The sequence below is a fragment of the Taurulus bubalis genome (genome assembly GCF_910589615.1).
Source record: "Taurulus bubalis genome assembly, chromosome: 11".
Taxonomy (NCBI): Eukaryota; Metazoa; Chordata; class Actinopteri; order Perciformes; family Cottidae; genus Taurulus; species Taurulus bubalis.
The window spans coordinates 3,329,886-3,357,259 of NC_136599.1; the positions used below are offsets into that span (position 1 = coordinate 3,329,886).

A 27,374-nucleotide genomic window follows, 5' to 3' on the forward strand; every position below is an offset into this window, starting at 1 on the left:
GTCTGGCCCCTCAGCTATAGCAGCTATAAAAGGCTTAATAAAAGACGAGTGGGAAGCTGTTTCCGTGTGATTACGCAGAGACTGGATAATTAAACCTCCTCTATACCATGAGAAGGAAGGCTTATCGGCTCCTCGTGGCAACGCGGCTCGTCGTGCATTATTCAACAACTGGGAGAGCGGTCCGGCTCTCTGGTGCCTCTGTGTGCATCCACAACAGCTTCCAGTGCACCTCTAGTTTAGAGAGTATGTGTGCGTGTGTGTGGTTGTGTGGATTGGCGTCCAGTTCTCTCAGGAGTGATGATTAGATTATTCGCTGGTTGTGCACACATCCGCTGTAATGAGGAGGCCAGTTAAGTGAAACACAGCTTGGCTTCTGTATGGAAAGGTGGCACCTGGGCAATCGTCCTTATCAGTTTAGCAAAGCTAATACAACACATTATGCACTCCTGTGCAAACACACACACGCACACACACACACACACACACACACACACACACACACACACACACACACACACACACACACACACACACTACGAGATACAAGAGATAGAAACAGCAAACATCTTCGATAAATATCGTTGTTCATGTACAAGCAGTCTTTACCAAAGATGCTCTCAAGTCTTAATTGTAGATTTACCTGTTCCCAAAGTACACATGAGAATGTAGCTTTAACACATGAAGCATAGACTTCTATACAACCAGAGGAGTCGCCCCCTGGTGGTCAGGAGAAAGAAGGCAGCTTTAACACTTAAAGCATATACTTCTATACAACCAGTGGAGTCACCCCCTAGTGGTCAGGAGAGAGAATGCATCTTTAACACATGAAGCATAAACTTCTATACAACCAGAGGAGTCACCCCCTGGTGATCAAGAGAGAGACTGCAGCTTTAACACATGAAGCATTTACTTCTATACAACCAGAGGAGTCGCCCCCTGGTGGTCAGGAGAGAGAATGCAGCTTTAACACATGAAGCATATACTTCTATACAACCAGAGGAGTCGCCCCCTGGTGGTCAGGAGAGAGACTGCAGCTTTAACACATGAAGCATATACTTCTATACAACCAGAGGAGTCAAGCCCTAGTGGTCAGGAGAGAGAATGCAGCTTTAACACATGAAGCATAGACTTCTATACAACCATAGGATTTGCCCCCTGGTGGAAAGGAGAGATCATGCACGTTTAAGGAACCTCAGCATTGGCTTCACTTTTCAGAACCGGAGGTTTCTGCACGGTTCTGTTAGTTCTGTCGGCACTTTTGCTATTAATGTTAGCGCTGTTAGCATCATTAGCTGCAAGGCGCTGACTCAACATGTATACGATGCTCCCAATCTCTCGTATACTGCACCATCAATTTGTGCAATTTGTAAACAGGTGAAATAATGTCGACCCGCACCTGCAGCCACCGAGTCCGTGGTGGCTTAAACGGTTTGTTAGAATGGAGGTTATGTGCATCGCTGCAGGTGGATCTGTATGCGGGGCTATCGGCTAATATGATTTTTCAAAACAATGACTCATCGTGTGCTTGGTGCGGCGTCTGTGGCGTCCTCTGAAGCGGCTGTTGTTTGGGAAGCCAGATGGGGTGAGAGTGTGTGTGTGTGTGTGGGGTTTAGTGGGTGGCTCATTTAGCTGTCTGACGCACAGCCGGTGGGTGAACCTTTAGATGAGACGGGGGAATAGGTGGAAAAACAGAGACACAATTTAGGAGGTGAAAGCAGCCTTGTGCGCTCCTCTCAGAGCCCGGCCTGCAACCGCCGGCCGGGCCCTCGCTCTCTAATTTGCCGTGCTGGTTTGGGGCGAACGAGATGCGGGTCTGTGATTATTGTTCCCTCTTCCTTACAGAACACAGTGAACCCCACAAGTGTTCCACTCAGAACATCCCCAACTTGACGACTCCTCTTAAGGACGCCAATAGGAAGCACAGCCGTGATTTTAAGGGCGGTCGTCTCCTGTCGAGCTCATTATTTCAGCCAACAAACTGGTGTCAAGCTTCATACGTTCATCATTATCATGCATACGTCGTATATATGTACATTTACACACACTCACACACACATCGACGTGTTGCCGTCCAAGAAGACCTTTACTCCAGGTTCTCATGAAAAAAGGCACTGTTTATGAATAATGAAAACCTCTGGGCACCATTAAGCTATTAAAAAGGACATTTTAGTGACAAATAATAGCCTCGAACTCCAACATTTAGCAATTGAGGCTTTCAGGATGTCCGAAGGGTTAAATCACGATATTTCTCACACTGATTCTCTGTCTTTTCTTGGGAGAGATTTGTGTGAATGTGTTTGATTATCCTCAGTAGAAGCATCAGTGGCCTCAGATGTCGTTATTATCACTCAGCTAATCATTAGTTGCTTTTCGTCCCAACACTTGAAAGACAGAATGTTCCTTTTTATCACGTTGCAACGGTTTGCAATATTCACATCGCTGCCACGAAATATTTGCAGCCGAAGTATCTTTTTGCATTTTCCTGTCATGTATTCGTCACGCCGCCGCCTCCGCTGTGAAAAAGGCCTTTAAATGTGGCACATCAGACACTCCTCATACGCAGCGTTCTCGCAGATGTCAACATGTCACTCGCTAGTTGTCATTTTTCTTGATGATGCAGCGGAAAAAAACACAGAAGTTTGAAAGGCACCGTCGAGGGAGAAGGATCAGAGGGCAGAAGAGGCTCGGGCCTGTTGTCCTCGTCCAGCCGCTCGCGTTGCTCAGCACGAGACACATGTTCCCCTCGTGCTGAATAAAGAGCTTTGTGAAAATATCCCATCTGGCCCCGTTGTCCTCCCACTGAGAGCGAGACAGTCACTGAACGACCAAAGCACAGAGAACGGCGGCGAAGCTAGCGGCGGCGAAGCTAACGGCGGAGAAGCTAACGGCGGAGAAGCTAGCCGCGCCCAAGCTAGCCGCGCCCAAGCTGGCGGCGGCCAAGCTAGTGGCGGCAAAGCTAGTGGCGGCAAAGCTAGCGGCGGCAAAGCTATCGCCGGCGAAGCTAACGGCAGCTGACAGTTAACACTCTTTTGCAAAAACATGTTCGAAACCACAACGACGCGTTCAAACACACATTTTGGGGGCTAGACATGACGGGGTGCTAAATGATGCAACAGAAAGCTGCCGGGGCCCAAAGCGGTGAGGAGGAGGGGAGGGTGGAGGATTCAGTTTTAGGAGGAGGAAAATGAGGAGAAGTAAAAGAGAAAGAGGGAGATATGAAGAATCGTGTGTCAGGACCTGTCAGGAGAGCAGAGCGATGGAGAGAGATGGATCGGCTCGGCGGACGGGAGATAGAAAGAGAGAGAGAGAGAGCTGTTCGGGTCAGACAGCAGAGTGTACGGGGGGAAGATGGAGGAGTGTTTAGTAAACCTGTGGAGAGATGAAGTGACAGCCGGGGGAAAAGATGCAGCGTTAAAGCCACGGATTCACTCACTCAATAAACACACACTTTGCTAATTGGTGTAGCGTCATCGATCCGTGTCAGAGAGACAGAAGGAGTGACTTCCCCACGCTCCTCGAACCTTCGTCTACTCCCCGATTCATTTACACGCAACGCAGCGCTCTCACGCCGAGAACAGCTGGCTTTAGTTAAAACAGCTCCGTGTTGTTCGGTCAGTGCGCTTCTTTCTGGGGTCCGGTGGGAAAAAGGTCTCGGCCTGCTTCCAATATTGAAAGTTAAATCTGTTCCGCAAGCGATCCCATTGATCTGTATTCATGGTCATTGACTCTTTGTCCATAAAAACTTGTGTGGCACCATAAACTGTGTTTAAGAAGTGGATGTCGTCATGGCGTCACCCATCTTGGATTTCGGCCGTCGCCATGTTGTTTTATGGGCAACCATATACCATATTTGTAATGCGGAGGAGTAATGTAAAAAATACGCTCTGGCAGTGGTAGCGATCTGTCAATCACAGTAAGCCCCGCCCTAAAGCGTCCCCTGCTTTATGGTCTGTTTGACTCTAAATGACCATAATTTACTAAATGAACATCATGCTGTATTGAAGAAGACAATGTTTACTGAGGGAATACATCAAGAGAAGTAGAGTCATTTATATAGACTTCTATACAACCAGAGGAGTTGGCCCCTGGTGGGCATGAGAGAGAAGGCAGCTTTAACACTTAAAGCATATACTTCTATACAGCCAGAGGAGTCACCCCTGGTGGTCAGGAGAGAGAAGGCAGCTTTAACAGTTGAAGCATATACTTCTATACAACCAGAGGAGTCGCCCCCTGGTGGTCAGGAGAGAGAATGCAGCTTTAACACATGAAGCATATACTTCTATACAACCAGAGGAGTCACCCCCTAGTGGTCAGGAGAGAGAATGCAGCTTTAACACAGAAGCATATACTTCTATACAACCAGAGGAGTCACCCCCTGGTGATCAGGAGAGAGAATGCAGCTTTAACACATGAAGCATAGACTTCTATACAACCAGAGGAGTCACCCCCTGGTGGTCAGGAGAGAGAACGCAGCTTTAAGACACTTCTGCCTTCACTCAGCCTTTACTGTTTCTACATTTATTCATCAGAACAGACAAGAAATTTGCAGTCTACTAAAAACTAATAATGATTTCTTATTCTTTAGTCACCTGTCAGTATTATGACTTCATGTTTACTCCTCTTGGTTTGTTTGAAAAAAGCGTGAACAGGAACTAAAATGCAACAACGTATCAACAACGTTTTGTCCCACTGAGAGCATGCACACAGAGGGAGGAAGAGGGTGTCAGACAGGCAGGGGATAAAATGTATGAGGAACAAGTCGAGTGGGGGATAAGAGACATGATAGAACAAAGTAAGCAGGGAAGGACAAATAAGCTGTTGGAGGAAACAAGCAGAATGATCAATAGAGAGTATGTGGTGCGAAGAAGCAGGAAGACGGGAAATAACACAGAGACGAACCTCACCTTGTGGAATATATTGAGACACCTACAAAATGCCATGTTAGTTCATAATAATTTAGCATAACTCATTTGTCCATTTGATAGTATGAATTACAAGCTCAATAAGAAGGTCATATGAGGAGATTGATTCTCATATTTGTTCCACTAAATATAACAATTATGAAATTTAATGCGCTGGAATATATCATCAATATATATTAAACGATCTACTCCTGTTGCACAAACCTAACTAAGTTGTTTCCTGTGAAGTTTATTTTGATGAAGAACACATGACTTCCTGTTCCAGCCGACTCCAACGTATCATTACATAAACCTTTACATTTCATTGTATATATATTTTGTGCATACGCATTATGCCTACGCCGTTCCAGTCACATTGTATTCCAGATTTATTTATTGTACCGTGTGTGATGGCTGAATAAAAAAGCAAACACCACCATAAAAGCATATCTATTTCCACCCCCCTCTTCCTCTCCATCCTCCTCCTCCTCTCATTAGACTTCTGCTCCATATACATCCCCCTCCTCCTGTACGTAATGAATGAGGGAGCTCCTCCCGCCGGACAGAGGTGGGTCTCGGGAGGAGTCGGGGGAGGTAGTGAAGGGTGAGGGGACGACTCAGAACTGGCCAGAGGAGATACAGTCTGATGGATGGCCGAAGAGAGCGGCGGAGGAAGAAAGCGAGGGAGGAAGAGGAGGGAAGAAGGGATGACGGGAAGCTATCGTTCCATTTTCCTTCCGTCTGGCTTCTCCGTGATGAAGGCCATTACTCACACGAAGAGTACCGGTCTGCTCTCTTTCTCTCTCTCTATCTCTCTCTCTCTTTTTGTTGTTCCTTGTTCACCCTCTCTATCTTCATTATATCGTCTTTCTTTCTTTTAAGTCGTTTTTTAATGACCGATACAGTTAAATTAGGGTCAAATGTGAGGCGTGAAATATTAAAAAAAAAGGATTAAAATGGATTCGTTACGGTACTAAATGATGCTTCAGTGGATCTGAAGTCCTTTTATTGTATCATCATCTCCGTTGGGCGAGTCAGTGTGTGTGTGTGTGTGTGTGTGTGTGTGTGTGTGTGTGTGTGTGTGTGTGTGTGTGTGTGCATCTCCGTGTCCGTCCACGGCGTATCTCTCATTCTGCTGCAGCGAACTGCACAGTATTTTGGGCGGCCAGGTCCGGCTGCATGCCGAAGGATCTCCTTCCACTTTCAAAGCCACTTTCCTTGTTCAGTTTGCAGCGTACGCCGACCACTAAAATGGCCAGATTTCCAACCAGGTGATATTTAGATCAACAGACCACATATTGGGAATCTAAACAGTTACTTTCTTGCCTAAGAAAACATATGAAACCATAACAAAGTGACTTGATGCCTTGGAGCTGAGACGAAGGCAGTGAGCCAATCGGTGGGTTGTAATCATTTAATGAAACATTACTGTGGTCGTTGCAGACACACCTGTAATCTGCACTCTGCTCATTCACCTTTTTTGTTTGTTTCTTCTGTGAAGATGCAATGCCGAAGTCACTACTAAAGACAAGTTATTACAGATTCTTTTGGGGAGCGTATATATATATATATTCAGTATTTATTAAAATGTCTTTTCTCCTACCCAGAGGTCCCTGCATTATAATGAATCTGCCTGCAGAATCGTTACCTGCCCCGTTAGTGGACGCTGTTGATTTACGGCACGCTGTAATGTTTGGGGTTGTGGAGACGGGAGGGAAATCTGCTCTGCCCTCCGGTCGTCACAGACGTGTCGACACTACCGGGTGTTCAGGGCAGGAGTGAGCGTGAGAAGCTGAGTTATGGAGTGGCAATGTGGGGACAAATTACAGAGAAGTATCTTCAATACAAGCGGCAACTTGACACATCAACGCACTTGGTAACATAACTTTAACAATCTTTCTATGCAACACAATCCTCTTCAATTCCATGTAAAAAAAAACAACAACTGGATCTGGTCTGCTCTGCCTTTGTCAAGGTTAAAAGGAGTAATAAAGTTTTTTCAATGTCTCTGTTCTGCACGATGTAATTGGTTGATGCCGTTACTTGGCGTAAAAATTAACCTGGCACCCAAAAAAATTCTCTTTTGGGTGTTTTTTACAGTCTGTGTAAAAGTACCCCTTACAAAAAAAGAAAACGTGTGTAAAGCATAATTAACGATTGATCCACTATTTACTCAACCATGTCAACGTGAGGATGGCCATCAAAAGATGAGGTGACATCTTGACCCGCCTCCTCTTGTCCACATTCTTTCTGTTAAAAGATCTTTTCCACATCTCTCCCAACTCAGTCTCCATTAATGATGGGAGGGCGAGCAGTAAATTTGGGTTATTAAAATGACCTCGGCGCTCCGCTGAGTCGGGCGAGAAGTATGTGTGTAATTAGAAAATGAGCAAATTAAGTTGTTTTCAATTAAGGCCGACAAAGCAGAACGCACTCAGCTGGTGGACCAGCCAGACCTTGGTGCTTGAATTGACGGGAGGAGCTCCCATTATAGTTATGAACACGTGTCCATCACTTATTGTGATGTCTGGAGGTTCTTCGTGTTATTAACGAGGAGGAACGTGAGATACTGAGCTATACCAGAGTGCGTGGAAGTTGCGTTCATGTGCGCGTGACATTTCAGCATTCATAATCCCATTAAATGCAGTCGGTTATGGAGTGGAACTGTTGGCAGCAGTTCTGTGTTTTTCTGTTGAAAATCAGCCAAAGCCTTTGTTGTGGAGTTGGCACAGTCGGAGCATGAATGAATGGATTAGATATGAGACTAAGTCACACGAGAGAGAAAGAGAGAGAAAGAGAGAGAGAGAGAGCTGAGGGGAGGAGGAGTGGTTGTTGTTTCCTGCCCGTATGAACTGGCTGTGACTTTATTAACGTCCATTTTAATTCCCCGCACAAAGCCGTGATACACAAAGAGAAGCTTGAGACCTTTTCGGGCCAAACTACGAGTCTAAAAGAATAAAGCGAAAGCAGAGGTGCCTTAAAGCTGCATTCTCTCTCCTGACCACCAGGGGCCGACTCCTCTGGTTGTATAGAAGTATATGCTTCATGTGTTTAAGCTGCATTCTCTCTCCTGACCAACAGGGGCCAACTCCTCTGGTTGTATAGAAGTATATGCTTCATGTGTTAAAGCTGCATTCTCTCTGCTGACCACCAGGGGGCGACTCCTCTGGTTGTATAGAAGTATATGCTTCATGTGTTAAAGCTGTATTCTCTCTGCTGACCACCAGGGGGCGACTCCTCTGGTTGTATAGAAGTATATGCTTCATGTGTTAAAGCTGTATTCTCTCTGCTGACCACCAGGGGCCGACTCCTCTGGTTGTATAGAAGTATATGCTTCATGTGTTAAAGCTGCATTCTCTCTGCTGACCACCAGGGGCCGACTCCTCTGGTTGTATAGAAGTATATGCTTCATTTGTTAAAGCTGCATCCTCTCTCCTGACCACCAGGGGGCGACTCCTCTGGTTGTATAGAAGTCTATAGAAAATGACTCTACTTCTCTTTTGATTTTTTTATCTTATATATACCGAATATATATTATTATTATTTTTTATATATATATATATATTTATTTCTTAGATGTAATATATCATTATATTTGATTGTTTTCTATTTTGTATTTAATTAATTAATTATCATTTTAGTCTGTGAAGCCCTCTGGGCTGTTAGATTGTATGAAAGATGCCATAAAAATAATGTTGAGTTGATGTGAAAAGTAAAAGATCTCTCTAAACAGAATCTGTTGGCAGCGCTTTGGTCCGAGTACTGAACTCCGTGTGATTAACGACCAGAAGGGTCGAATGCAAACTGCACTAGAACCCATCAGCCCATCTGATCCCACTTTAATGAGAGCATCCAGCGTGTTCCGTATATTCAAGTAAGCGATAACAATCACAAGGTGATTATCTGAAGAAGAAAAAAAATAAAGCAATAAAAAAGCAACGTTCCAACTTGCGTCATATTGTACCACCAGGAAATTAAAACACAGATACACACACACACACACACACACACACACACACACACTAACACTGTACCAACTCACACGTTTAAGGTGCAATGTACGGGATTCAGAGCAGTAAACAACTATTATCAGTGTCAAGGTACATAGGAGTGACACTTCTCCTTGATTTGATGACATAACCGGGCCGCCCGTGCACACCTTTTAGTGCACGTGAACGTGATCAAATCGCCCCAAAATATATGCACTGCAGACATCGAGCTGTTGCTGTTGAATGAGGAGGAAGGGATGAATACAGTCAGTAGTAAAGTAAAGTAGATGGGCAGGTATGGTAGCCCCTCCCAACTCTGTGTGAATGGGTGAATGACGACACGCAGTACCATCCATTAGCATCCATTAGCAACCATTAGCATCCGTTAGCAGCCACTAGCAACCATTAGCATCCATTAACATCCTTTAGCACCCATTAGCATCCATAGGAAGACAACGGTTTTGCCGGTTTCGGCCCCTTTAGCACTGTTAGCCGCCGCCTCGTTGGGATGCGACAGAAACACTCTCCGATCTCACGGTCCAGCTTTCTGCTTCCTGTGTGTTCCAGCTGCGTCCGGGCGAAGCCTTCACCGTGTACCACACCAGCCCGACTCTGTCCAGTCTGTCCAAACCCGTGGTGCTGTGGACCCAGCAGGACGTCTGCAAGTGGCTGAAGAAGCACTGTCCTCACAACTACCTGACCTACGTAGAGGCCTTCTCCCACCACGCCATCACAGGTACAGTAACACAGCCTTTCTGTTCAATTGAAACGCCATTTTGCATCTTTTTGCAACTGTTAAAAGTGCAGAAATGGAGCTGCGGCGTGGTCGTTGTTGCAGACCGGGTCCACTGACCTCTGCGGCTCCATAGTGAGCACAGCGGTGACGCTTCCGTGGACTGAGACGTTGCAAACCGAATGCCATACAAAGGCTTAGCAAATGTCACACAATGCTGTATTTTTAGGTCCGTGGGTTCCACAGCTTAGCTTTTTCAACTGGAAACAGGTTTACACTCAAATCTCTTCCAAAAGGAGATTTAAAAGGCATTCATGTGAGGTAACGGAAGAAAAAAAGGGAGTGCGGCCTATTTCTGGAGAAGAAAAGGTAAAAAAAAAAGCTGTGAGAAAATAACGGTGGGTTCTTGTGTCGTTTTTATTCGAGCTCAAAACAACACCCCCCACCTACACACACAAACACACACACACATGTGCACAAAAACCCAACAGACACACACAAACAGGTACGTGCAAATGTGCACACATGTATTCACACACATTGCCGGAGCAGGCGGAAGAGTGTTTTTCTTTTTCTCCGCGTCTCACAGGGAACAGATTGCCACCACTCGCTTACATTTACACACACACACACACACGCGCGCACACGCACACACACTGTCTTCCGGGTTAAGAATGCTTCCAGCAGCTCTGATCTGATCATTTGTATTTATGTATTCTCAAAACCGAGAGACGGAGGCTTAGATCCAATTATCGTCATGCGTTCACTTGTCCAGCTGCATTTTCCATTTCTGCGGCTTTATTAGCTGCTGTGTTTTGTTGTGCAAATGTGGCCCGAAATATGTCTTTTCTTTCGGTGCGTACGGCGTACAAACACACAGGAGGATCCCGGACCTCAGCGACGGCCCAGAAATGAGTTCCGAGTCCGTATCGTCGTAGTTCACCGACCCAAAAGTAATTGCGTCTCTTCTCTCAGCGAGGAGCAACAAGCTGCCCGAGGAGATCAGTGCAGCGTCTCCTGCTTTTACATGCAACTGTGTGTGTGTGTGTGTGTGTGTGTGTGTGTGTGTAAAGAATTGTGTTTCCACCTCCTGTTGTGGACTTTTTATTTATTTTCACTGCCACCGTTTGTATTATTCTGCTGTTTATTGTCGTTGGGGAGCACAGACAAGATTTACATATTGTGTGTAATAGCCGGGCTGTGTGTGTGTGTGTGTGTGTGTGTGTGTGTGTGTGTGTGTGTGTGTGTGTGTGTGTGTGGTTCTGGTTCTGCGGTGATGTGTGTGAAGCCCGTGATGGATCCACTTCCCCGTGCCACACACTGGGATTGCTTCTGCTTGACGGTGTGCAGCATTTTTTTATTTTTTTGATGCGTTTGTACTTTATTTGAATAATTTCGTTTGTGCAAAGTACGTCGTGCTTCTTTTCAGAGAGAAAGGTTCTACGTCTTTTTATTTATTATTCAGCTGCAGTCACTGGTTATTCAGGTTTTTCTTGGCGAACATGAACTATGATTGGTTGTCAATACGCTGCAGAATCATCTGTCTTCTGTCTGGCGAAGCAGTTTTTATCTGAAAGGAGCTTTTCAGCACAATAAGTACTTTTACAGAATGCAGGGTCTGTATTTAAATATGTTTTTTCACACTGTGGTTTTATTACTTTTACTGAGAGTGACTCGATGTAACTTTTGTAAGTGAATAGTCAAATAACTTTGATGACGACAGTCTTTGGTAAAAACAAAGTACCTTGTTTTTTGTTAATTGTTCTCCTTACTTTGATGATGTCGTATAAATTATAATATAAACAACCTTTAGGATTTTTTTCTGTTCTTTTCAACTTCCGCAAATAACTCACATATGTCTCAGTCACTATTTGTAACCGCATTAACGCATTTTGACGTTCGTACAAGCATCCATTTAAAAAACATTACATTTGTAAAACACCCGGTAGTCAGATGGAGCTGCAAGGATGACGCATTTTTGCATATATTTTTTATTAAAAACAATTAAAAGCCAATGGGATTTCTCAATTAGATGTTTTGTTCATCAAGATAATCTTCTTGAGTGAACACCACTTTTATGTTGTTTTTTTTATACGTGAATACAATCGGCAAAAGTAAGATGCTAACGTTAGCCTATAGGAACTCCACCGCGGTCACATGACTTCACGTCACTTTAGACTCTTTTATTTTCAAGACGCGTTAAAAAAGAAGCTTCTAAAATCGTTTACTGACATATTTTGATATCATAGAATAAAACTAGTGGTGGCAAATTCTACGGTAGTTAGTATCGTTCTCTGGAGTGTGCAGTGTTTTAGTGCCGCAGTTTTGTTGGATTGTTTTGTCATGTCTTGTTATAACTAAATGTGACTGCTTCTTGTTGATGTGGACAACATGCATTGTCCGTTAATGACGCCGCATCCCGTCATGCGCATATTTATGTAAACTATATCAGACGGCACAGCAGGCCCAGGTCGAAAATCCACGGCCCGCCACTGGTGTGAAAGACATGTGAAACACTGAAAGACATGTAATACAGCCTTCAGGGACGGCGTGGGCTCAATTGCTCTTCGCTTTCAAAAGGTTTAATCTAAAGGTTGTTCTTTCATAAGGAAGTCTTTACCTTCCTCTCCCTTTCGGATTGCTTTTTTCAGACCTTTCTTTTTTTAAGTGTCATTATTGGCCTATAGACCCGGGCAGAGCCGCTTCCCGCTCGCCCACAGACGTCGTTAATAAGCAATTTATTTCAAAGCCAAATTGAGAGAAACGATCTCCATTGAAACGGCGTTTGTTTTCGTGTCTCTTCTCTCTGACGGAACTACTTTCCCTATCGGAGGGCAATTATGAGGAGCTGTATTAAGTCTGTCTGAGGGGAATTGATTTGAGCTCCGTTCATCTGCTTTGTCTCGTTTGTGCACAGACGCACACACACACACACACACACACACACACACACACACACACACACACACACACGGATGCAGACCAAGGGCAGTGGTTTTTCTAGGACACTCTGGCGCTGCTGTTTGGCGAGCACACACCAGAGGGCTGTTGGGGAGCCGGGTCGCAGAGGTTGATGGGTGTGTGTGTGTGTGTGTGTGTGTGTGTGTGTGTGTGTGTGTGTGTGTGTGTGTGTGTGTGTGTTTGGGAAAAAAGAACTGAAACTACTCACAAAATAAATGGAAAATGATAGTTGTTGTATCCCCAAGACAGTCGCGCTAACACACACACACACACACACACACACACACACACACACACACACACACACACATCCATTAACTTTTCTCTGCAGACATAGAGGAAGCTGCGTGTATGATTCCACTCTTTGAAATAAGGGTGCTGACTAGAAACATATAGGGTTCTTCCGCTTGTCATAGACAGTACCCTTCTACTGCATGGCGTGATGGTTCCACCCAGAACCCTCTGTGGAGCTCCTATCCAGAACCTTTCCTCCTTCTAAGGGCGCTAACATTCCAGGGGTTCCATCTAGGACCCACCAAAGCGGTACTACATGGAACCCTCTCATATGCCAAGGATTAAATCTAGGACCCACCAAAGGGGTTCTACAGGGAACCCTCTTATATTCCAATGGTTCCATCTAGGACCCACCAAAGGGTTCTACAGGGAACCCTCTTATATTCCAATGGTTCCATCTAGGACCCACCAAAGGGTTCTACAGGGAACCCTCTTATATTCCAATGGTTCCATCTAGGACCCACCAAAGGGTTCTACAGGGAACCCTCTTATATTCCAAGGGTTCCATCAAAGAGCCACCAAAGGGGTTATACAGGAAACCTCTTATAATCCAAGGGTTCCATCTAGGACCCACCAAAGGGGTTCTCCAAAAACCCCTCAAAGAACCCTCTTATATTCCAAGGCCTTTATGTTTCCTTTTAACATCGTGCTTTGAGTAATCCTTGAAGAACTCTTTGATAAAGGGTTCTTTGGTTGATTCTGAATAGAACCCTTAGAGTCCCACAAAAAAACCTTGAAAACCTTTTATTCATAAAAGGGTTCTTCAGAAGCAAAGGGTTCTTGGTAGAACCCGTCTGGAACCCTTATTTCAGAATGTAAGGCAAGACCTGCATGACCGTTCTCCCTCATTCAGCAGTGAGGGCTATGAATCATATCTCAAAGAGGAAAAAGAAAATCCTACTTTCGGCTGCTTCCTGATATGATGTTGAGCGGTCGGCCCGATGAGCCACAAAGTATCCATCGCTTATCTTTAACAAAGCTTTACTCACTAAGGAGGTTCCTCAGTCCCTGTAGATCCAACAATCTGGACATTATCAGTACAAACAAGCTCTGTCATGACCCCAAAGTCTGTGGGCCAGTCGGACTGAATCCTCCTTTTCCTTCACTTCCTGTCCTCTTCCTCCTCTTTTCTTCTCTCGCACCACAAACACGCTTCAATGATCGCGCACCATCATAATCTTCATTTTGAGTCTGCGGATGTTTGCGAGACCTGTGCGTATAATTCACAGAGACCTTACAGCAGCGAAGGCCGTAGCGACGTCTATACGGGGAATAAGACTGAATGGAATGAAGTGAAGGGCGAGTGAGTGATGAGTCTAATTAGGATTTGGGCTTCGTACGCTGCAGGTGTGATGGATTCCTCTACCGTCTGCACCGGGTGGGACATAGTGGCCTGTGTGTGTGTGTGTGTGTGTGTGTGTGTGTGTGTGTGTGTTGTATTTCTGGAGGCCAACCAGGAAGTCAGCCTCAAACTGGTTCCCTCGACAAAAAGGACAAACTTTTTTGGACAAATAAGATCATTTCATGGAGGAAGCAAAAAGCTAACGTGAGGCCACAAACCGTTTAAAATCGGCGTACGCTTGTGTTAAACACACACCTTATTTCAGACGTCAAACAAAAACCCATTGACACAAAGAGTACACACCTGGAAATACACACATTACACGGGACACTGGACATTGAATACACAACATAAATGCACATGAAACCGATTGGCCGTCACATAAGAAGGATGAGTAAACCCACGAGTAGAGAGAACCCAAACATCTTTTCTGCTGTGTGACACTTACAATCATAAAGAGTTTCATTTGTTTGATCATTTATTATTTACAAATGTATTTATTTTTTACAGAATCTGATGACATCAAATGGTTTATTCAGGGCGAGATTTTAGAAATGAAATGTTTTTAATGAAATATCACAATTTTAAGATCAGTTTCGTCTCTTTTTCTGACGGAAACTCTCATCACACGTGACGTGTTGAAGGACCCTCGGAAAGATGAGAACTATGGCAGAGTTTCTTTTTGTAGTTTTTGCAATTGTTTAAAGAAAACATGCTTTCCCGTCCCATCCTGTTTTTTTTAAATATATTTAAATAAATATATATATTTTATTTAAATAATATATTTATTTTATTTATTTTTATTTGTTTTATTGATTTTGTTTATTTATTTTAATTATTTTATTTATATATGTATATTAAAGATAATATATGTTTATTTATTTAAATAATATATATATATTTAAATAAAATATATTTTAAATATATATATATAAATATATATATACTCTAATTGGAATAATAATTGTGTTCAAAGATGCAAAAACATGTCTGCATCCCTTTTTGCTTGAGAAACTAAATCCTCTCCTCCTCCTCCTCCTCCTCCTCCTCCTCCTCCTCCTCCTCCTCCTGTCTTCCCCATCTTCCTCTTCCTCCTGTCTTCCCCATCTTCCTCCTCCTCCTCCTCAGGTCGGGCGCTGCTGCGTTTGAACGGGGAGAAGCTGGAGCGGATGGGAATCGTCCAGGAGACGCTGAGGCAGGAGGTCCTCCAACAAGTCCTCCAGCTGCAGGTCCGAGAGGAGGTGCGCAACCTGCAGCTCCTCAGTCGAAGTAAGTGTGTGTCTCTTGTGATTGTGTGTGTTTTAAAGAAAGGAGGAGGGCGGCTAAATTGAGTGCAGGCCGTCTGACACACACACGTGAAGTAGGAGTCCGAAGTGGTTTTTATTCCATAAACACTTTTATCCCCGGGCATCAATCCGCCGGCTCCGTCCATCCCCGCTGACCTGGATCCGGCTGCATCAGCCTGTCGGGCTGGTTGGGAGGTCGTTGGTGTTTCTGTGTTCACGCGTGACTCGTGGTCCTCGCAGGGAATTGTCCTCACAGTTTTTAGTTTTTCTCTGCAACTGGAGCTCTAAAACGGTCCGTGGAGATGGGTTAGATGTTTTAAAAACAAAGTGTTCCCCCGTGGGTCCCAGACACCACAGATAAAACCTGCTTGGAGAAAAGTCACTTGAATTCAAGTGCAAATGTATATATATATTTAAAAAATCTTCAATGGTACGTTTGTGCCATAGTTTGTTCATGTTTCAAGATATTTGTTATTCTAATGAACTAAGCCCCCTCTAAGGAAGCCCTTTCACGACAGTAAAATTAAAAAATAAGAGGACAATTTTGCTGCGATTATAAAAAATACACCCATGGTAAATCATAATTATGACAGTACAAAGTCATAAATATTAGATAGAAAGTCGAAATTATGAGATGGAAAAAAAAAGCCAGCACCACTGAAGGGCATGCACACTTACTAATCTCATAATTATGACTATTTATCTCAGAATTATGACTATTTATCTCATCATTTTGACTTACCATGGGGATATTTATTTTTTCACAGCTACATTATCATCTTATTGTTTTCTTTTACTGACGATAATGGGCTTCCATAACTTCATACTCCATAACCGGCTATTTCACTCTTTGTTTTTTTTGTTTTTTTGGGCACCATAACCTTGGAGATCATGACCATGTTCAGCTCGTGTCTCCGATGAGAGCAGATGTGCAGCATCGGAGTGGAAAAGCAAAATGCTCGTTGCTTTCCAACACGCTTCAGTGATTCAGTTTTCAAACAAGGAGATAAAATACATAAAAACGACGCCTCTCTCCTTATTAATGGAACATTTTCTCTGAATGGTCCGATCTCCCTCGACGTGAGTGAGTTCGACCCAGAAATAGAGCGTGTCACGCAGAGCAGTGACGTCGTTTGTGCCGTCAGTTTTTGCAAACAACAAAAGCTTGATAGAAATGAAATAAACAAGTTCTGGGGTATAAAAGAGAAGGAGCATAGACCATAGTCATAGAAATGTAATCTATTCATCAGACACACTGAATCGCACAATATGAAAATTGTTTTAACAAATCCTTTTTTTCGTGAAGGTAGATAATGAATTTAAATTGAAAAAACAACCTGATCTGTCTGAATGACGAATAAAAAAAACATAAAAGACAAGTTATTGATTCTTGAACTGACAAAGTAAAACTTGGGGTTTAAAGAACAAAAGGAGCAGCCGACGCTTTCAGCACTAAACTGAGCCGCGAGAGATTTATAATGAACAAAGACCGTTATGAATGCAACACAAACTAAACCAGTGATACCAGTTCAAACCAGAGGTCAACCGATATAAGAACCAGAGTTTGGAGCAGGAGACAGGCGACAGACGATAGCGACCTGTCAATCACCTTGTAGCCCCGCCCCTAAAGCGTCCCCTGCTTTATGGTCTGTTTGACTCTAAATGACCATAATTTATAAATGAACATCATGCTGTATTGAAGAAGACTTGAAGCTAGAGATGGAGACATAAACTCATGTTTACAATGTTTACTGAGGGAATACATCAAGAGAAGTAGAGTCATTTATATAGACTCCTATACAACCAGAGGAGTCACCCCCTGGTGGTCAGGAGAGATAATGCAGCTTTAACACATGAAGCATAGACTTCTATACAACCAGAGGAGTCGCCCCCTGGTGGTCAGGAGAGAGAATGCAGCTTTAACACACAAAGCATATACTTCTATACAACCAGAGGAGTCGCCTCCCTGGTGGTCAGGAGAGAGAATGCAGCTTTAACACACAAAGCATATACTTCTATACAACCATAGGAGTGGCCCCTGGTAGTCAGTGCAGAGAATGCAGCGTTAACACATGAAGCATAGACTTCTATACAACCAGAGGACTAATGTATTGTTTCCTCTCATATCATTCTGGCTCATTCCTCTTATACACTTAGCACACATTGTTTTTATACTACATGCACGCCAGTTAAGCATGAATTAAATCAAACTGAATGAAATTGAGAGATGGAATACAATTGATTGGCAAGGAGAAATTATGAAACTGCTGTTGGACGCTTCTATTATTAGAGCAATGCAAATGTAATTTGCCAGTTGAGCAGACTCTGACTCTGAGCAATGAGGGCAGGCTAATTTGGCGGCCTTATAAAACACCTGAGGTTCTCAGGGTTGAGGGCATTCAGAGGTGATGGGAGCAGCTGAAGGGGTTGTTTGGCTGCCGAGAGTGATGAGGTGGTAATAAGGCAGTAGAGGAGGGCAGAGGGGCTAAAGGTCAATTCAATAAAATAAGAAAACATGAAATGACCCATCCTGTCATTATCTACAGCGCCTCTCAACGTGGAGGCGCAAAAAGAAAGAAGAGAAAAAGGTTTAAACAAAATGTTTTTGACTGATGAATACGAATATATATATATATATATATATATATATATATATATATATATATATATATATATATATATATATATATATATATATATACAAAAAGATACATTTTAAAATGCTTTTATATTTAATGGAAGTTACTGTAAGTCACGTGACAAATAACTCAACGCCGACTTCTCTGCCTTCTGGCTTTTGCAGCCTTTTCACTTCCTCTTTTTAATTTTACGTGCACAACATAAACGTCCGAATTACAGCGCTTTTTACTTTCCGTAGGTAGAGCTCCGAATGCTATATGTGACCAGCTGGTAAACATGAAAAATACCATTCTGTGGTCATAGAAAACCTGGAAAAGTCATGGAATTTTAAAATGGTTATTTCCAGGCCTGAGAAAAGTCCTTTGAAAAAAAAAAATCCCCAAAGTTGAGTAAAAGTCATGTAAATGTGTTATATTCATGTGTTCATTTACGCTGAGTTTGAAATAATTAATATGCTTTTAAAAGAAAGACGCTCAAAATACCAAGCATGCCCAAATAGGCCAATGTTTTGCCAAACAAAAGTAATTTTTTAACCTTCCTAACATGCCAGTGCTTTGTTTTATTGTGATTTGTTGGGTTTTGTTGCCGATTCTTTAGGTCCTAATCTTTATTAGTATGGGGGGCATTGTGTCCAAATTAAAATGGTTATTTCCAGGCCTGGAAAAAGTGCTTGAAAAAAAATAAAATCCCAAAGGTTTAGTAAAAGTCATGTAAATGTGTTATATTCATGTGTTCATTTATGCTGAGTTTGAAATAATGAATATGCTTTTAAAAAAAAGACGCTCAGAATATAAGCAGGCGTACATACAGGCATCTATATAAATGTTTATTCTTTTAATCAAACTATTGTCTCATTCATTTGAGTCATTTAAGGTTTACTGTATGCTTTGTATTCTCATTGTTAGTTTAAATACTACATTTACTCACTTTTTACTGTTTACACCCAGATTTCACTAAATGTTTGGTCATGGAAATTTGGTTTAAAGTCATGGAAAAGTCATGAAATCCATTGGTCAGACTCAGAATGTGTGTGAACCCTGTGTTTACCTCTGTGTGCATGTTAGCGTGTGGATTCTTTCGCGAGAAAGGGCGCTCCAGAAGAGACGCGAATGTTTTTAAAGTCTGCGGGCCGGAGGCGAGGAAGAGAAAGAGCCAGACTGGTGTTTCTTCTTCTCCCCGAGAGATTCTGCAGACACATTTACAATTCTGCTGTGATTCAGCGGAGCCTCGTGTCACAGCGCCTGTCAGGTCTGATTCATCTGCCGTGGATTCACCAGAGATTAAATATTGATCTCACAATAACTGTTGAAAAGAGGATGAAAATACAGAAACTTAAGCTGGAGCGTGAAGTGAAGTATGTCTCCGATCTGAGATTTAGGGGCAACTCGTGCTATTCACATCACAGTCATGCACTCATTCAGTGGTCTCTTGCTCCATGACGAGCAAAATATAAAATATATGATGCCAAAATAAAAAAGATAAAAAAGGACAAATGATAGAGAACAGCAGGGAAACTCTTGAGGGATGAAAAAGACGCGTAGGGAGCAGAAAATAAAGAAGACAGGGACCTGCGATTAGAGGTGAGATGTTTAAGGGATGGAGGGATGACGGAGATGAAGAGACGCGGTGAGAGGTAAATGAAAGAACACGGACAGCGAATGAACGCTCGTCTGATACGACTCCGGCTCCACGATGCCAATCTTCAAAAGCACCGTGACGGCGTTTCACACTTAACACGCAATCACATCACTTCTGTGTCAAGTTCATGTGGAAGGAATGTTGTCCTCCACTCCATTACCAGAGCGGGGTGGATACAAAGAAATGCATGCGTCTGTGACTGGAAGAGATGGTTTGGTCTCATGGAGCCCGTGGAAAATATGGAAAGGTGAGCTCAATAAGATGAGTGAAGAGAATTCAGGAGAAGGATTTAACAACATAGTTTTATTCCACTTTAAAGTGGAAGAACACCAATTTTACCGATACCTATGAAAAACTATTTCCATATCTTATCCACGTTATCTTGAACGAGGGAATATAAAGACGACTAAAACACATGCAAAAACTATAACACATGCAAAAACAAAAACACATGCAAAAACTATAACACATGCAAAAACTAAAACACATGCAAAAACTATAAACACATGCAAAAACTATAACATGCAAAAACAAAAACACATGCAAAAACTAAAACACATGCAAAAACTATAAACACATGCAAAAACTATAACACATGCAAAAACTAAAATACATGCAAAAACTATAAACACATGCAAAAACTATAACATGCAAAAACTAAAACACATGCAAAAACTATAAACACATGCAAAAACTATAAACACATGCAAAAACTATAACATGCAAAAACTAAAATACATGCAAAAACTATAACACATGCAAAAACTATAACACATGCAAAACCTAAAACACTTGCTGGAGGGGTCAGCTTGATGTTTTTGTCACGTAACTTCTGTACTTCAGTAACTTCCCGTGTTTATTTCCACCCAAAAGACGACCTAGTCCTAAACCTAACCAAGTGTCTTTGTTGCTTAAACCTAACTTCAGCTTCCTGTGAATACGGAAGTTTATTTTGAAAAGACCGTTTGCGTGAAAAGTCCCTCGTGTTGCTGGACTTTTGGGAGAAAAACACACCGAAAATAAATAGGTTTCTTCAGATATCATGAACCGCTGCATCAGGAGACGTTGTGGCGTGACACATGAAGGTTCAGCTGAACAACGTCTTACTGAAAGGGTGGAGTTGCTATCGAGTTGCATTGTGGGAATTGTAGGATCCAGCATGCCTACTGTTGCTATTAGTTTATTAGTTCAACTTTCAGCAACCGTCAAACTGAAAAGTAGAGGTTAAAGTTGTAATCCATGAACTTGTGGCATCTGTTGCAATTCCAAGAAACGATAAAGGTTTTACAGCCGCCTCTCAAGAGTTTAAAGTGTTTTCAACACTTTAAACTCATGGCAAAGATTCATTCTCATGCTTAAATATATTTAAAAACAAATATTCAAATTCTCCAGTCGCTCACAGGCTGCAGAGTGGAGATTCAAATCAAAGATGTGCATGCGGCATGAAGGCTCCTCCTCCTCCTCCTCTTCCTCCTCCTCCTCCTCCTCCTCCTCCTGCACCGCTGAGTGTGCGTTGCATTATTTCACAGCGTGATTGTCTCCTCCCGTCCGTAGTGACCCTTTCATCCTGTGCTGCTGTGTCTGTGCACACAGCTCATGGTTAGAGGACGCCGCCTCCCACAGCCCAGAGCACGGCTGTCTCTCGGGTAGTGTGAGGCATGCAGGGGTTGTGGTAACATCTGGGACGCCCTGGGAGGGAGGGTTCAGATCAGAGCCCAGTGGGGGATTTGATCCTCCTCCTCCTTCTCCTCCTCAGCCTCTGGTTGTTGGTTTATCTTTCCCTCTTTCCCTTTTCAATGCATTTCAAGCTTTCGGATCGAGAGACGCCGTAGTCGGGCAGCTTCCCCTGGTTGCCGTGGGGACATCGTCTCGGTGACCTCGCGCTCGTCGCCCGGGACCGACAGCCGAACTTCAGACGAATGAAAACTATTGAGCTTGACAGGCGGAGGAAAGAAAGAAAACACGTCTCATTTGTCCTCCTTTTGACCTTTTGATCTATTGACCTTTTTCCCGTTTTTATAGATTAAGTGATTATATATAGTAATAATACCTTCATTTATATAGCACCTTTAAAAACAAAGTTTACAAAGTGCTCTACAGAGAAGCAAAGCACAGTCATACATAACGTCAATACCGAATAAAGGACCAATGAATACAACAAAACCAAACAAATAACCAAAAAGAGCAAATGGAATAGATAACAAACAAATAGATAAATAAAATAAACAAACAAAAACAGCGGAACAAAAGAACTGCGTAAAAGGACGACATCACTTAAAAGAAATTCTATAAAAATGGGTTTTAAGAAGCGACGTAAAAGAAGTTATTGATTCTGCAAATCACTTTTTTACTTTAAAGACGTTTGCAGTGTTTTTGTGATCTCCATGCAGCGCCATCCCTCTCTCCCTGGTTGTATGGATGTGTGACGGAGTGCAGTGTGTTAGCAGAGGAGAGACAGAGACAGTCTGAGGGACGATGTGACGTGAGAGCTTTATATTTCTTACACTTCAAAGCTGCTCCTAAAAGCCTTCATATCGTATCGATCTTTGGCGGTCCTTTTTAGACCATATGCACACTGCAAAGTTTTCATTTTAAATTACGTTTTTAAACCAAAACAAGCGTTTTCATGGCGTTTCAGAAATGATCTCCGTCTATTCTACCACACAAGAAAACACATGTCACGTGAATATTCAAATAGCAACGTTAGCTGCGTTATGTGTCTTTTAACTTAGATGCATGAGTGACTGGACCCTACACTCAAAAATGACCCATATTAGAATCAATGTGTTTTTATGCCATTTTTGTCATTTTTGGTTAAGAATAATCACTTGTATAATATTTAGTATTATATTTAGGACCACACAATAATGATTTCATGTTTGAAATGTCTTTATTTTTCACTTTTTAGCATTTTTTAAAAAGAAAATTACCCAGAACAGCAATAGAAAAATGTGAACATCCAGTGTGTGTGTGTGTGTGTGTGTGTGTGTGTGTGTGTGTGTGTGTGTGTGTGTGTGTGTGTGTGTAGCTGTCCAGTCATTGACAGTTCCTCTCTCTTTTCCCTGTTTTGCCTTCTTGTCTCATCACTGTATGCAGTTCAGACAAACTACCTGTTTCTGGCTGTGATCATTAATATTCACACGTACCAACTCTTGCTGTGTAAAATAATCTTCCTGAGGGGTGACATTTCTGATATAGTCTGTGTGGTCCACAGTTAATTTATTCCTGACAGCCACAGTTGATAAGAATCAAAGGTTCCCATTGGATTCCATAGAAAATGCATGCGGATCATTTTTGACCCACTTATGGAAGCTTGGGGTAGTAATACAAAAACTACAATTTCCTAAAACGTATAAAAGGTAAGTTAAAAATGGAAATGGCATTATATCAAAAACATGTTTTTTGAGGAATACCTGGAATATGAAATGAAAACAATTTTTCATTACGAAGATATTTCAAGAAAACAACCTCACCGGGTCATTTTTGACCCACTTATGCATCTAAGGGTTAAAACGTAGTCGAGATGGAAACTTCTCACTTCCTCTGGTCTCACGTGGAATCAGACCCGAGGACAAACATCAAGGAAATCATATCAGGAAATACCCAGTATTCTCGCTGACAGTCTTGTTTGCTTCCAGGTTATACATAGACATAAGTATTATTATTATTATTGAGACTGCATCAAAACCAGTTAGTAGCTTATTTTATAGTGACTGCTTTTGCTCGACAAGTGAATCCTAATTATGTACCCTCCTCTTTTCTCCCTCCCCTCTTTCTGCAGCCTCTTTTGGAAACTTCTCCTAGCTCATCTCTCCGGAGCCATTTGGCATCCCCTTCCCTCACCCCCCACCTGACACAATACATCTCCCCGAGCCACGGAGGAGCTGCTGTCTTCAGATATGTGAGCGGAGAATCGGGGTTGAGGACGAGCCTATAGATGACATGCCAACCGGTCTCATTCAACGCGGCCAATCTGGTTCACGGTCAACAAAGCCCCTCCCCCGCTCAAGGCAGCGGTACCCACTGTAACAACGGGACGATGGAACATCCACAACCCTGGTGGGGATGTAGGCTTGATCGCAGCAAATCTCCTTTTTTTGGTTTCTTGTCTCATCCGGATCAGAACATATTTATTTTTTGACATGTGCACAACCAGGATTCGTCTAATAACCTCATGGCGTTATACGACCGTCACCTTGGAGCCCATAGTGTTGCTGATGGGTGATGGGTTTGTGACCCGGAGCTGGTCTTGACTAAAGCCGACACAACCCCGATCAACTCTTCATCCACAGGTCACATTCTCCTCTCAGGACTTTAGTTTTGGAATTATTGGTTTGGAGGATCAACAATAACAATTTCAGCCGAATGTCATTCCAACAATCAAGTCTTTTTTGTATCGCAACAAATAATATATATATATATATATATATATATATATATATATATATATATACACACAGTATGAACGTTGTAGAATAACATACCATAAAAGTCGGGTTACAAGCCGCTCCTACCTCCGGTCAGTGTCCCGCTGTAGCAAGCTAGTAGCAGCGCTAGCTAGCACTGCTACTAGCTCCCCGCTCCTGATGCTAGCTCCCCGCTGCTAGCTCCCCGCTGCTGCTGCTACTGCCCACGTCCTCTCTGCCCAAGTCGGGTGTCGAGCCGGGGCTGGTCCCGCTACCTTCGGTGGTTGTCGGGGAGCTAGCGAAAGTTAGCGGAGAGCTAGCGGAAGTTAGTGGGGGAACTAGCATGAGCGCCAGCTGGCTACAGCGGGGAGCAAACGGAGACACTGACCGAAGGTAGTCGCGGCGTGTAACCCGACTTTTACGGTACACTGTAAATCTGCGTTTACTGTAACAGTAGTCTTTTTTATTAATGGGATGGATCCAGATGGCACAGAGGTAATGTAATAACGACGGTCTATGCTTGGTAAAGCAATAATTCACATGATAAGGTGGAGGGGAGTAGAGCTCAGTCTTGGATAAATGATTTGTATGTGAGTGTCTGCTGAGGGAAATGTACATTTTGCCCGTTGAACAGCCTTCTGTCCTTTGTGTGCGGCCTGCTGTATACTGTACGTCATGCCTCGCACACTAAGAAATAGGTCATGGCCTCTGTTTACCCCCACGTTCTTCCCCTGGTGGGACACAGAGATTTAAAATGCTCAGAAATCAAAATGACAGCTAACCAGATGCGAGAGACTCTCCAGACTCCAGACAGCAGCAGACAAGCTTTTGTACGCTGAAGATGTTTAAGTCGCATACATAAATAAATCAAATGAATAAAGAAACTTCCAACAAAACAAAACCTCCACCCCTCCAACATCCCTCCGTTCATCCCTTGACGACGAGTCTTTGGGCAATGTATGTATTTGACTGTTAAAAGGGAGAAAACTCACTGTATTATTTTTGGATTACCTGTAAATATGAACCCTTTTTTGGTTTTATTTTCTCCAATGACTGATGTGCTGTTTTGAAATGCAAGAAAAAGGACATGAAACATATTGTGTCTGCTTTGCGGATATGAAGACATGTGGTGTTGAACGTGATGAAAGCTGTCTTTTTCGAATAAACTAATTGAGATTCAGTGTCGGCCCTGATTTCCACAATATACTGTATTCCTATATTGTTTTATTGTTTATTCTATTATTGTGGGAGCAAAGCAACAAGATATCCTCACAATAAATAACAGAAGGCTAAATGATTCGAAAGATGGAGAGAAATGTTGCTAATAGTTTAGCTTAGCCTTCTGCAAACAGAAGACTAAATGATATAAAAGATGGAGAGAAATGTTGCTAATAGTTTAGCTTAGCCTTTTGCTAACAGAAGACTTAATTAGTCAAGAGATGGAGAGAAATGTTGCTAATAGTTTAGCTTAGCCTTCTGCTAACAGAAGACTAAATTAGTCAAGAGATGGAGAGAAATGTTGCTAATAGTAAAACTATTTGCAAGATGAAGAGATGGCCCACTGTGGCGCTTCATTATTTGTAACAAGAGTCACATGAACGCATGGTGAGATTAGCAAGCTAACTAGCAACCACCTGACTATTGCGTTAGCTTGCTAATTCCACCATGCTTTTACAGGATAACAATGTCCTTTTGCATTCAGCATTACGTTGTAAAAAGTTGGTCATTTAGCAGATGGCTAGTTAGGTAGCTACCTCGCTAATTTCACAATGTTTTCATGCTGCAATGATTACAGAAAACGTGAGGAGAGCGGGACCAACGGTATGCAAGCGCCATAAAGATCCCCTAGCATGTTCCCATTGGTTGAGGTTAACTTTCTCAAGTAACACTCGCGGTGCTGCAGAGTTCATGACTGTATTCAGATTTTCTTCAGCCATTGTAAAAGACAATAAAATAAAACATGCCGATAAAACTAGCTGGACTGCGTTGAACGTGTTCAGAGAATTATTCATTGCATCCACAATGCTCTACCATTTTGTTTACCAACAGAAAAGGTGCCCATGTTTCATCAGAACATGTCAAAATAGCAAAGTCTATGCAGGGAGGTATAGTTAGTTTATGTATTTCAGAAAATTAAAAAATATCTGACATTGTGTAGTACAAAAATGGATTTAATAGGGTCCCTCCCAATCCGTCACAGCCTTGTAGTTTAGAATAAAGGATGATTTATTGGCAGGAACTTAATATAATATCTAGTCTGGGCCTGCTGCCACCGCAACCAGATCCCGGATGAGCGGATGAAAATGGATGGATGACTGGAACTATGTACCATTAGCGTGTAACCACCTGAAACTAGAAATCGTTGTGTTTCCGTTTAGTTGAAAATGAGCCGTGTGTATCTAAGCAGTTTGGTTGCAATCTGCAACCTCACCACTAGATGCCACTAAGTCTTCCACACTGCTCCTTTAAGTAGAGTTATTGGGGAAAAAAATAAGAAGTCACACATTTTGAAATAACACATTTTATTGTAATGTTTTAGTGATTTTACCAAGCATACAGAAACACTTCAGATTTATATTTTGTACACCTACACACACAGAAACCCAACTGCTATGATGTAATTGGCACAGAAGAAGATTCACCGCAGCGGCCCTCTCCTCAAATCCCAAGTGTTTTCCTAAGTATCCTATTCTGCACTGGTATCTCTTCCTCCGTCTATTTCCCCATCTTTCCCACCGTCCTTCTGCTGTTTGCTCCTTTCTCACATTCCCGTGTTCGCCCTCCATTTCTGCTTCTAATTAATACATCCTTCCATTAATTAATTCATAATTTATTACCTTGAAGATCAGTATACACATACGAGAACAAAGAAAGAAAGTGAATCCTAAACCGAACACATAAATCTGAATCGCATTAATTGAACATTATATTTTCGAGCGAGAGCAAATCTCCCAGCTTGCACCTGGGCCCCCGGCTGTCACTCAGGGTCACGACTCCGACTCGGTGAATGCAGAGCGCCGCGACGCCTCCCTAAAGAGACGCGGCACGTCTCTGTCTCGAGCTCACGCACACACACTGGGATTCCAATTACTGAGACACGTGAAGCATCTCACCAGTTAATAACAAGGCACACACACACAGATTCAGCAAATAGTGGCCTCCTCCACCCTGACGGAGAACAAAT

The 27,374-nt window shown here is 42.7% G+C and overlaps 1 protein-coding gene across 1 annotated transcript in view; it reads left to right on the forward strand.

The window, feature by feature from the left end:
• Positions 1-23,597, forward strand: part of LOC306743406 (sterile alpha motif domain-containing protein 10-like) — a gene marked incomplete at its 5' end in the record, with an annotated part of 40,586 nt that extends 16,989 nt beyond the window's left edge. Inside the window, 3 exons of the mRNA XM_079225909.1 lie at positions 9,458-9,626; positions 15,349-15,489; positions 23,566-23,597. Coding sequence (XP_079082035.1) covers positions 9,458-9,626; positions 15,349-15,489; positions 23,566-23,588 — 333 coding nt within the window. The 3' untranslated portion in view covers positions 23,589-23,597. The remainder of the gene's footprint in view (positions 1-9,457; positions 9,627-15,348; positions 15,490-23,565) is intronic.
• Between the last annotated feature and the right edge of the window lie 3,777 nt (positions 23,598-27,374).